Source organism: Rhipicephalus microplus, chromosome X (genome assembly GCF_043290135.1).
Source record: "Rhipicephalus microplus isolate Deutch F79 chromosome X, USDA_Rmic, whole genome shotgun sequence".
NCBI classification, from domain to species: domain Eukaryota; kingdom Metazoa; phylum Arthropoda; class Arachnida; order Ixodida; family Ixodidae; genus Rhipicephalus; species Rhipicephalus microplus.
In genome coordinates, this window is record NC_134710.1 from 73,569,335 (window position 1) to 73,582,000 (window position 12,666).

General features: G+C 43.7%; 1 protein-coding gene across 1 annotated transcript in view; it reads right to left on the bottom strand.

Moving 5' to 3' along the window:
- Window positions 1-12,666, bottom strand: part of Sil1 (Sil1 nucleotide exchange factor) — a 69,430-nt gene continuing 56,764 nt past the window's right edge. The window contains exons 7-8 of the mRNA XM_037426992.2: window positions 3,288-3,325; window positions 1-818 (exon numbers count right to left, since the gene is read on the bottom strand). Of these exons, the coding sequence (XP_037282889.2) occupies window positions 515-818; window positions 3,288-3,325 (342 nt within the window). The 3' untranslated portion in view covers window positions 1-514. The remainder of the gene's footprint in view (window positions 819-3,287; window positions 3,326-12,666) is intronic.

The following is a 12,666-nucleotide window of genomic DNA, read 5'->3' on the forward strand; positions in this document are numbered from 1 at the left end:
TGTTTGTTGAAATTAGCTTTAATCAATGTATGGGTGCAGCACTGTCTAGGCAGTTTAGTTTTTTCCACGCATGTACACATATACTGATGCGATACACTTACAGACAAAATAACAGGGCCAGACATAAGCCGCTGTGAAGTTATACTGCTAATAACACGAGCTACAAAAGGGCTCACATGTGAGCAAAATATAGTAAAAAAAAGTTACTACTCTGTTTTCTGCATTCAGTATGCAAGGAGAAACAGAAGCAAAGAAAACTGAAAGGTGTGTTTGAAAGCACAAGTGGAGATATGACAGCACTTTTTTTCGCACTCAGTGGCAATACAGCATCAAGAACAATAGGAAACACCTCTGCAATTCTAAAACAGAGCAATCAGTCACAGGTGTCAATAATGCACTCGAAAAAGAGTTTCTGAGCATAAACACCTCAGTTGACTTAGAGGCACACTTTGGATCTAGGCAGACATTATCACAGTCAAAGTTTCCACCACCACCTCACTGTCAAGAGGCCACGTCACAATTCATCCTTCTGCTTCTTCTGTAAAGTGTCCAGGAGTTGTGACACAGAGTGAAGCAGTCCCTCATAGTAGTCAGCTGCTTGGTCTGTATCCTCTGTTGAGTGTTCTCGGTGTGCTTGCCTCTGATAGTTACTGAGTAGTTCTTGCAGTGCCGGCCCGTGTTTCTGGAACTCTTCTAGACACACCTCTGCAAGGGCTGCCATGGCCTGCACCACCTTCTCCTGGGCATCAACATCTGAGCTATGTAAAAGCTGCGGCACCAAACTGCAAAACCCATGTAGTTGGATGCTCTGCGTCAGCCTGCAAGTAAATGTACAAAGGCTCAGCAGGAGAATGCCACTACGGCAGATTTTTCAACTACATGAGAACACTGGACACTGTGTCTTCCAAGTTATCCTTAATGCTATGTTGGGGTATATTATATCTTCGTCTAAACAGGGGCAAGACCAGCAGGCAGCACACAGTGGTTAAGTGCAACACATGTTTATTCGGTCACACAACCAACTGTCTAACACCCCGGAAGGAAAAGGGGCGATTGCTTATATACATGCTCGAGCCACTATCACACCGAGCATTGACGTCACTAAGCCCAACAGTCCGAGTCCGGGTCACCGCTGATATCGAAGCACGTCTGCGTCAGCGCCACGATGCACAAACACGATAACACAACAGGGTAGATAAAATGCTCTTTAACTCGAGAATTAGCCATCTAAATTTTGACTTCAGTAGAGTATAGCAAGATATGTTACATCACTCATCAGAAGAAAATAAATCTAGAGCAAAAGTATTCGTGAGTTTTATCACGAAAACTGACCAGACGACTAGGTTAACTGGAAAATAACTGGACTGTCTTCTGCCTTGCACCGAGGATGGGGTAAGAGGACACAGATAGGTAAGCTGACGAAAATCCTACCAACAACCACATAATTCTCGGATGTTTTATGAAATAAGGTTCAAACTTATCAGCAGCAATAAGTTCTCAGAAGACTGATTGTGGTTTGCAAAGCATATGGCAAGTGTTATAAAATGTGAGCTAGGCTGGAACAGATCATAAACTTCTTGCCATAGTTGTCACAATTAATGAAGACAAAGAAAGTGATCAGCAGGGCAGAATACTTGGACCTAAAAAAACTGGTATCTATGTAGTTCAATGCATAGCTTCGAGCACAATGCGATGTGTAGTGTAGAGATTCTGGGAAAAAGAAGGAAAGTCTGCTTTTCACTCTAGTAAATACAGAAAGCGGTGTAGTTGACACGAGATACCTAAAGGCTGGTTTTAGTCACAAGATTCCCAGTAAATGAACATGCCTCTCTCGTTGATTGCCTCCATTTCTGAAACTGTGCAAGCAAAAAGTTGTTGATGAAGAAACTTCCACAAAAGTACATCGTTACTCTATTAAATAATGTTGCCCAGCTTGAAAACAAACATTGTCCAAGTGCTCACTTCCACCTGCCTTCCATAAACAGATGCATGCCATGGTAACAGTTATGTGTAAAGCGCACCAATAATTTGCAATGGCGGTGGTACCACTACTACAGTTTGTCCTGCAAGCAATGTCACATAAAAATGAGGTAGATTTCTCAGCATGTGAAACTAGTATGCATTTGCACAAAACTGATTTGCTCAATCAATGCTTCTGCAGTTATTCACTACCATCTGCTGCGAGATCGAGTGAAGTTACTGCCAGGTGGCTGTGCCTGAACCTCACTGAACCTACTAGCTGAACCTCAAATGTTTTTGGCTCAAAAGGTGATTTTCTAGAGGCCCAAGGTTGCCAAAGCATTTTTCTGTGAGGCATTCCATGCTGTACGAAAACATAACCATGGAACAAACTCTATACTTCCGAATCAGCATCCTAACTCTAAATTCCCTTTAGAAATAATCCATATATGAGATACTGGAATAACAAGAGCTTTCTTCAAATCAAATGGCAACATTAGTGAATTTCTATTCAAACTTGCTCCCCCTCCACCCCTCGCTGCCAGCTGCTTCCCTGTCCTGTACCATGTGGGTGAAATTTTGTGACTGCGGCACACAAGCTGAGGCGAGTTTAAGACCCCTGGCTTAAATTAATGATACTGTATGCAATCAATCTTAGAATAGCAGGAGTTCCACTTGGAACATAAACTTTTATGTGATAGCAATAATATCAACACTCTTGACACGTTTTTGCCGCCATCATTGCTTTGCCACTGCCATCACCTTCTGTATAACATCCTAATCGAGAAGATTGATAGCATGTTCTACCAGCTAGTAAAAAGCAAACGAGTGCTGGTGACAAACATGACTGAAACAGTGGTTAAACAAGCTGTCCATCGCACAGAGGACCCATGAGATAACATCACCCGTATGCTAAGCCTGCCGTTGATGGCTCCTGAAGCAGAATAAAAAGGCTCTGCACTAGTCTTTCATTGGGTACAGTAGCAAGAGTGGACGACAGAGGGAAGGCTGCATCGCTCAAGCAGTGACTGCATACTTTGGTCATGAAGACACAGTAACTAGCGCCACCTCGGCAGACGCCAGTGAATGGTCGCTTACTTTGTGTTGAGGTGACAGACAGAAAGAAACCTGTTTCGCTTCGTGGAGCAGTTGTATTTCCTTACACCACTATTTTGTAGGATTATGCAAAATCGGATCCAAAATAGTTAGCTGCTAGCCTTACTTCATGTAACATTACAATTTGTTGCTATAAGATTCACTGATTATTCCTTGCAACGAAACTGTCACTTTTTATTGTGGAACTTTGTGATAATAATGAGAAAACTTACTCTGAGTCAGTTGGCTGGCCAGATTCATGTCTCAAGTGCTGGAAAAGATTAAAAAAGAAAGACAGCAACAAAACATGTCAGCTAAAATAACAAGGGTCAACAAACCTTCCTTTTTTTTTCCCTCATAAACAAAACTTTCTTAGCTAAATAAAACAAAACTATAGTCACAAACAGACTCTGCCTACTCAAGAGGTTTGGGAATGGTTTGGTAACTGCAAACAAACAAGCATAGCACATCGATCACATATTGTTGATCATGTGTGCAAAGTATAAAATGTCTATGGCTACTTGGAATGAAAACGTTTGAAATTTTAATAGAAAGCAGTGCACCCATTCTCTCGAGAAAGTTATAATCCAAGTGAGCCAAGTCTGCACACACTAATGCCTCTGTTCAAATAAAAAAGAGAATGAAAAAAAAGCCGTGAGGCTCATTATGTGAACACAATGTGAACCATCAGTTTCAGTGTGATAGAGAACGCAGGAATAAAACACCACTGCAGACACTAGCCAAGATAAATAGGGTAAGAGTCTGTATTCACAGTGAAACTCAACTTCAGATTGCCCTTATAGTTCAATTTTTCTAAGTCATTCATTAATAGGCCAATTTGAAAAAATGTCGTCTAAAGTGTTTTCTAGATGGTGCCTTGCAACTTTAACATACAGCCGAAACTCATCATGGGGCCTGGTGACGAGAAAGAATGCTTTGTCTATCTGCACTTGTGTACATAGCATTGCCCTAGAGTATTTTTACAGTCATCCACCATTTACGGATTAAGCATTAGCCTTGTGTTGCAATGACAGTGACTCTGTTTATGAGAATTATATACTGCATTTTTAACAGCTCTTTGCCACATGCTTTCTGCATAGAGATGTTTTATGAAACTTATGACTAATGAGCAACCATGCACAATGTATCAGTTTCATGTCATTAATGTGATGGAAAATTTATGGCACATGGAGCTTTGAATGCTCATTCGTACTTGCATGCTCTTTCTAATTTTTCCCACCAAGAGAGTAGTCTCCTTTGTAAATGATGTTTTGCTCTCCAAAGGCCCTCCATATTAACTCCTAAATTTGGCACAACACCTTTAAGTGCCTAAAATTTGCTAAAACCTGGTTTGTGGTGAAAGTTTTTTACATTTCAGAGCAGCCATTAATGGCAATGCTGAAAAAGGCAGGAAAAAAGAAAGATAGATATTGCTGTCGAATGTGATCCACAAACACGAAGCTGTCAATGGCATTTGAGATGGAGGCCACTGCGTGAGCTGTCATGTTGGCTGAGAAGTGTGGCATCATTCATGGACAAACACTCGTGAAGATATGTTCATATTCACAACACTTCATTCTACTAGCAGTGGGCAGATCACGGTCTAAAACCGGCAACATTCGTTGGCAATGCCAAGTACAATGCCTTGAAGCGAAAGCACAGCAGAATCACGATCACTCAGAATGTCTTAACTGAAACCGATGAATAATTTAAACGGTTTCGCTTGGCTGAGCAATGCTATATATTATGTAGTACTTGAACAAGAGAAAACTCCTTTGAGTATGAATGGAGTATGAATTATAAAAACTGAAACTTTGGAAAAAAAAATTGGTACATTTTTGGTGCATTTTTGATGTTAAGACATTCATAAACTGTGTGAAATGACCAGGACATGAGTAAGAAAACACACAGAACAGCACGAGCACAGACTTCGATATCTTGACTATCCTTCTGACGTGGCCCAAATATGGAACCAGACGGCCAAAGAGTACTTGAACTTGTGGAGAAACTATCCTGCCCTAGTCATTTTATTCAGTTTAATAAGGACTTTTAACAGCAATAAACCAATTAACCCACCAAAATGTTTTACTGCCTTTTCAGAAAAAAAGATAAAGCTGCATCACGTTGCTTCTTGCACTGCTGTATCTCTGAGACTATGAAATAATTCAACTTCTTACACTACAAACGCAGGCAGTCAGTGCACAGACAGCTATCAGACAGTTCGGCTAGCCTGACTTTTGTACCAACTGTGCATTTCTCTCTGTCCTCCTTGTTGTTAAGGTCGACGTTTGAGCCAAGCAGAAGGGGGTGTTTGAGGTTCTCCAAGGAAGTTGCCCAAAGGATGCGGGCCTACTGATAGCCATTCAAATTTGGGTAATGTCCTTTTAGCAGGGAAGCCAGGTGCATGCAGTCACGCCACAAAGTGTACAACAAGATGGCTGAAATGATTTCAGTCGCAACAGCATTCTTGAAGAAATGGCGGCATCAGCATGGATGACGATGATCCCCATGAAATCAGTATGGCGAGCGCAGGTCCTTTGATGCTCCCAGTGGTACGGCGGTAGTACGAGCGAGGGACCCAGCACCCAGCAGTATTCTCACCACAAGGAAGAGACAACTTGGCGCAGGAGGGAAAGTGTGATGGCCACGTCCCCGTGAAATACGTAGACCAAGACGGGTGTAGGCGGCACCATCGAAAGTGGTGTCACTGATGTGTGTCCGGAGGTTGGACAGAGAAGTTTAAAGCCATTCGGCCATTTAAGGGGGAATGAAAAAAGGACTCTTGATAACCAGCCGCAGTAGGCTCCTGAGAGAGCCTTCGACGAGATTGTCACGATTTAGGACGACATCTTCGTCTAGATGTTCGTCATGTGGCAAGAAATGCTCGCTTGTAAATAATGTAAAATAAACCTCTGTACAGTTTTCCTCATCAGTCTCTTCAAGCTCAGTGTCTTCACCCCGAGCCCCCAGTGCTGGTAATGGCAGAATTCCAACAACTCAACAACGAATAGCAGCGTTGGGATCCTGACAACCCCCAACTCAACAACTGGATGGCAGCGGTGGGATGCTGCTGACAATCGGGACTAACAAATGGTGATCAGGAGCTGGATTGAACCTGGCGATATGACACTGCAGTTGCGGGTGACCATTTGGTTATTGCATTGAGATTTGCCAGGCTTTTCAAATTTCGGGTTAACAATTTGAATTCCTTGGAAGTAAGAAATGTTTTGATGCAAAGTTCAGTTTTTTTTTAGCATCATTTAGAGGACAAAGCCAAAATTAAAAGCAGTAACCATGGACCTAATGAAGTTTTGGAAGGCAGAATTTTTTCTGTTTTGTGAGGAATTGGAACTGGAGTGCGAGAAAAAATTGAAAAAGCGTGATCTAACGGAAAATGAAATTGAAGTGGTAGTAGTGCAAAAGGCATTGCAATTGCCTGGCAACTTGTTCAGAAGACTGCGAAAGAAGAGAAAAGTAAGTGAGTTTACGAAAAAGAGAAAGAGTAAATGGAAATCAAGACGTTAGAGCTCGAAATTGAGCAACTGCGTATAGCAGTTCAAGGGGGAGTAAATGGCACTCATGATGACAGTGAGATACCTGTAAAATTTCCTCTAGAAACAAAGGAGCAATAGGCTGCGAGTTATGAGAACTTGTTAGAAAAAGAAGCATGTCTCTACAAGCAGATTAATACAGTCAAACACGGATATATCGAACTCGAAGGGGATCCCGAATTAGTTCGATATATGAAAAATTCGATATAAAAAAAAGTTGAGGCCCCGAGAGCTTACCTGTAGCGGATCATCATCTACAATAGGCGCATTCAAGAATGACAACTGATTCCGCACACACACCGTAACAGAATGATTTATTTGCGTGAAAACAATTGCTAATCTTGGCCTGCTTCTTCGTTTTTTAAATGTTGAAGACTCTAGTCTCGATCTAATCACGGCTGTCCAGGTGTGACAGCCCGGTTTCCTCTAGGGGGACGATACAACGGCGATTGATGCCGAACGCTACCGCCACTTCAGCAGACAAGTATGTGCGTGTAACCCGCACCTCGTCCGGACGATCCTCCTCATTACATGAGATGTCAGCCTCTGTCGACCGCTGTTGTCGGTGAAGTTGTTTCACAGAGTGCAGCGGCAAACCATTTGGCCTTGGCAATCAGCATCGGTCTATCCACCGGAATATACTTCGCGTGCCGTTCTAAAACCAGGTAAGAGTGCCTTTTCTACATTTCCATGGGCAGAAGCGCGCACATGACAGGCTCTCAACATTCGCTGCTCCGCCTCCTTTGGCTTGATATCTGCCTTGCTTTTTAACAAGAGACTCGGAGTGCTCCGTGGTATTCCGAAGTCGCCCGCGACGGTCGAACATTTGTCATTCGTATCAACATGCTGAATAGCCTTTAACTTCGACGCAAAGTTGATCGATTGATATGTGGGGTTTAACGTCCCAAAACCACTAATGATTATTAAAGTCAAGGGTTTTGCGCTTCTTGACGCTCGCCATGGCTACACGAGACGTTGACAATTCAAGGAGTCTGCAGCGGCTTTGCACACTACCCATGCAAAAGAGAAATGCTGCACATGCGGTGGTACGTAGGCGACGCGACATCGTTACAGAAGCAACAAAGCACTCGCAAAGCAATGGCTACCTGCGAGTGCAACAGCAAAAAACGCTAGCCAAGCTGTGGTTGGCGGATCAAATCTCGTAAAACAAAAGAAAAGGCAAAAAGAGGAGGATGTCGGCTTCTTTGTTCCTGCTCTCCGAGTCAACGGGTACACAGAGAAAGCATGAAAGAGAGAAAAATTTTTAAAAAGCCGTTCCGTAAGTCGGAGATTGTGCAGTCTGAGCCCACTAGCCCTTACCTTTTTTAGAGCGTTTCGGGTTTTGGCGGAGGCATGGTGCCACGCGGAGGTCGCTGGGCGCTACGAGTGGCAAAGCGCGCCTTCCAACGCGAGCCACAGAGATGGTGGGGGGGGGGGGGGCGAGGGTCGAAGCACACCTTCCAGCTTTCGCGGCGTTCGATAGATCCGAAGGTGGGTAAAAATACCATTCGATATAAACGTGCGAATTTCTATACATTTACAAAGAAATTTTAAAGGGATAACTTCCGAATTTGATATATGTGGGTTCAATATAACCATGTTCGACTGTATAGAGCATGTTGATTGATTGATTGATTTGTGGGGTTTAACGTCCCAAAACTACCATATGATTATGAGAGACGCCGTAGTGGAGGGCTCCGGAAATTTTGACCACCTGGGGTTCTTTAACGTGCACTCAAATCTGAGCACACGGGCCTACGACACTTCCGCCTCCATTGGAAATGCAGCCGCCGCAGTCGGGATTTGAACCCTGTATAGAGCATGTACAGGATGAGGCCGTCACCAGTCTAGAGCCAGAGACATTTCAGTAGAGTGTTTCTTGCGGGGCCGAGGCTTGTTTCAGCAACTCGAAAAGGGTTAATGTGGAGCTCAAAATATTCCTCGTGCCTGAGCACTAAAACTATTGTCAGAAAGTGGAGAGAAAAGGCAAAGTTTCCCTTGAGGATAACGAGAATGTGAGGCTTCAAAAGTTGAGCTATACCATCGAGGAGCACCCACTTTTGGATGACAGCAGTCTTAGTGCAGATAAGGGGGTCCGACAGTACAAAAAAGCAGAGAGAGTTGAGAAAGGACTAGTGCTGGCTAGGAGTTCGTGTGCTTGTGAGAGGCTTTTGCGAGTGAACAGATTCACATAGTGAGCAAAAGAAAGACACCAGCCTGGTGCATTTGCCAAATGCAACCGAGGAAGTAGTGGCTAGATGCAACGTCACTGTGCACGAAGAATGTTCAGAGAAAAGCCCAGAGCGGGGTCTTTGCGAAGGCGGAGACGAGGCCGTTTCCAGCAGTCATAAAGAGGTCAGAAGCGAGGCGGAAGTGCCTCGAAAATTGACCAGCTCACTGGTATCCCCTACAGATGCAAATGGGATGGAATCCAAGCCTGATAAGTGCCTGTTGAGCAATAGATCAGAGCTTACTATCGCAAAACTTGCAACTAAGAAGGATGGTGGCAGAAACCTCAGAAAAAAAGAAGAGTATGATGCAGTCGGCGCAGCAGAGACTTGCAAAAAATTTCTCCCCGCAGCCAATAGGACCAAGAAATAGGACAGCTACAGGGCGTAGCTTGAGAGAACATCCATTGATGCGTACGATCAGGTGCAAGCGGCAGAAGAGGTACAGAGTTGAGAAAGAATCATCTCGATGACGAAAAGACAGAGAACAGAGGAGCAGCGCGCATGCAAGTAAAGAGAGAGGGGTAAGACTCATTCTTGCCCCATGTTTCTGGCTTTCTTTTCGTGGAACAAAGAGAACATGGCCTAACCGGCGAACAAAGCGTGGCAATGATGAGCGAGCAAGGTTGAGCCTCATCTGTAGCTGCGAGTGAACTCGAAAGTAGCCTGGACCAAGACCCCATCGGGTGCGATTCAAAAGCATTAGCAAGTTAAGAAGTCGGGCAGGGTCCAGCAGCTTGTTTAGCACAAGTGCGTAAAGGAACCTTTGTACGATTAGATTGAGCTCAAATTCAGCAAGTTTGTTGTTTTCTTTAAATGTGGAGCGTGGTTTTAAGAACAGAAGCCGCATGACACTTAAGTCTGATGAGAGCATTGCAGTCGTGCTAATCACTAAGATTAGTTTTTTCAGAAAGTTTGATAGCGCAAACCCTGTGTGTTTTTCTGGTACGTTAAGTGCTCATCAAAAGCTCAATTTAATAGGGTTGTGTTGTCACTGGCACGTCAATGCGATGTAATGAGCATTTCGAGGAAAGTTTCAGAATAAAACCAATTGGTGCGAAATGAGTAACAGCCGTAATCTTTTGAAATATGGTTGCCACTGGACTTCTTTGTTCTATGTTAAAGATTTGATTATTTTAGTTTTAGAATGCTTTCTTTCGGTATCTCGGCTACCGGATATGGCTTGGGTAAACTGTTTTAGGTTTTGTTCATTTTTTAAGCGTTATGTATGCTTTTTCTTTAAAGATAAGCATTGTGCATTTTCAAGGTGACATACACCAGGGTGTGCATCAGAGTATGTCCTACAAGTAGGTTGATAAAGACGACGTTAGTTGGTTTTGAGTGAGTGTAAAGAAGCAAGGGTATTGCTTGTGAGTTTTCTTCTTGTACATTCGGAAGTTTTTTTAGTAGTTTTTTCACATGTGTCCTTTGTGAATGTGAGTAGTTTAAAAATTAAAAGTTAAAGCACCCAGAAGATCATTGTGCATGTGTTATTAAGAGCGGTAGGTTATAAGATTAACGAGACGGGCATGTACGCAGGCAGATTAATCCCTTTTGTTTTCGTATCGATGTTTGACGATTATGTGATTACATAAGCTGGGAACTCCAACAACCCAACATGTGGCAGTTCATGGAGGTGGAGTTACGTACAAAGAACGTTACTGGCAATGGTATCATTTTCTTTATCAGTCTGTGTTTGTCACTGTACTCCTATAGATAGCCTGAATGTAATGGCTTTCTGAGAAAAAAGAACGCTTGCTCCAAGGGTGTCTTGTCCTCCAAAGGTACAACTTTTTCATCCGGAACAAGAAAGGAAAAAAACCTTCTCAGCCTTTTCCGTGATAGGTGGACTAAATAGCTCCCAAGTGTTGTTGACCTATTGTTGTGTGTCATTATAATTGCTGTCTTGCGTAGAGCTTTACTGGGGTAGATGGTCACTAGTTTTGTTTGGAGTGCCTCTTAGGCGTCAAAATTTAAAGGGGTTCTAAATTTTGAGTTGTATTATGAACATCCTCTTTTGACAGTCCTGGCAAGTTGAAGGCAGATTCTGAACACTTGTGCGCGGTGTAGTGTTGTGGCACCTATATTGTTCTGTCTGCTGTTTCCCTTTGTTTGTGTGAGGTTCTATTGGCATGACTACCACCATCGTAGACTCCGAGACCCCTCGTCTTCAGTATGAGGCCTGGTAGACTCGCAGCAGATTCCTGGCGCTTGAACAGGGGAAGAAATGAACGACGAGCGAGCTGGAATGATTTCCTTGGGAGTCATCAGCAGTGACCTGGAGGACTCCCACAAACACAGATGCTTCAGGCGACCTGTGCAGCTGGCCACCCTCAGGTCGGGTCTCCCGCCAGCGGACGAACTGTTAAGATTGGTGCTTGAGCCAAGCAGAAAGGGATGTTCGCGGTTCTGCGAACAAGTTGCTGAAAGTATGCGAGCCTACTGACAGCTGTTTAAACTTAGGTATAGTCCTCCCAGCCGGGAAGCTGCAAAGTGTACAAAGACACTGCAAAGTGTACGAAGAAATGGCTGAAATGGTTTTGGTCGCGATAGCATTCTTGAAGAAATGACGGCGTCAGCATGAATGACGATTAGCCCTGTAAAATCAGCATGTCTGGTGCGGGTCCTTTGATGCTCCCGGTGGTGCGGCGGTAGTACGAGCGCGGAATGCAGCACTCAGCAGGATTCTCATCATCATCATCATCATCAGCCTGACTACGTCCACTGCACGACAAAGGTCTCTCCCATGTTTCGCCAGTTAACCCGGTCCTGTGCTCGCTGCTGCCAATTTATACCCGCAAACTTCTTAATCTCACCTGCCCACCTAACCTTCGGTCTCCCTCTAACCCGCTTGCCTTCTCTGGGAATCCAGTTAGTTACCCTTAATGACCAGCGGTTATCCTGTCTATGCGCTACACTGCCCGACCCATGTCCATTTCCTCATCTTGATTTCAACTATGACATCCTTAGCCCCTGTTTGTTCCCTAATCCACTCTGCTCTCTTCTTGTCTCTTAAGGTTAAACCTACCATTTTTTTTTCCATTGCTCGCTGCGTCGTCCTCAATTTAAGTGAACCCTCTTTGTAAGTCTCCAGGTTTCTGCCGGCAAGATACAGCTGATATACCTTCCTCTTGAGGGATAGTGGCAATCTACCTGTCATAATTTGAAAGTGCTTGCCAAATGTGCTCCACCGCATTCTCATTCTACTTACTTCAATCTCTTGGTTCGGCTCCGCGGTTATTATCTGCCCTAAGTAGACATAGTCTTTTACAATTTGAAGTGCACTATTACCTACCTCGAAGCGCTGGTCTTTCAAGGTTGTTGTACATTACTTTCGTTTTCTGCAGATTAATTTTAAGACCCACCTTTCTGCTCTCCTTGTCTAACTCCGTAATCATGAGTTGCAGTTCGTCCCCTGACTTACTCAGCAATGCAATGTCACCTGCAAAGCGCAAGTTACTCTTATCCCCAACTGTTCCCATTCTAGGCTTCTGAAAACCTCCTGTAAACATGCGGTGAATAGCATTGGGGAGATTGTGTCCCCCTGCCTTACACCCTTCTTTATTGGTATTCTGTTGCTTTCTTTATGAAGCACTATGGTAGCAGTTGATCTCCTGTAGATTTCTTGCAGGATCTTTATATATACTTCATCGATGCCCTGATTCCGCAGTGTCTGCATGACGGCTGCTATTTCTACTAAATCAAACACCTTCTCGTAATCTATGAAGGCTATGTATAGTGGTTAGTTATATTCTGAGCATTTCTCTATTACCTGATTGACAGTATGAATCTGGTCGATTGTTGAGTAGCTTGTTCGAAATCCTGCTTGTTCC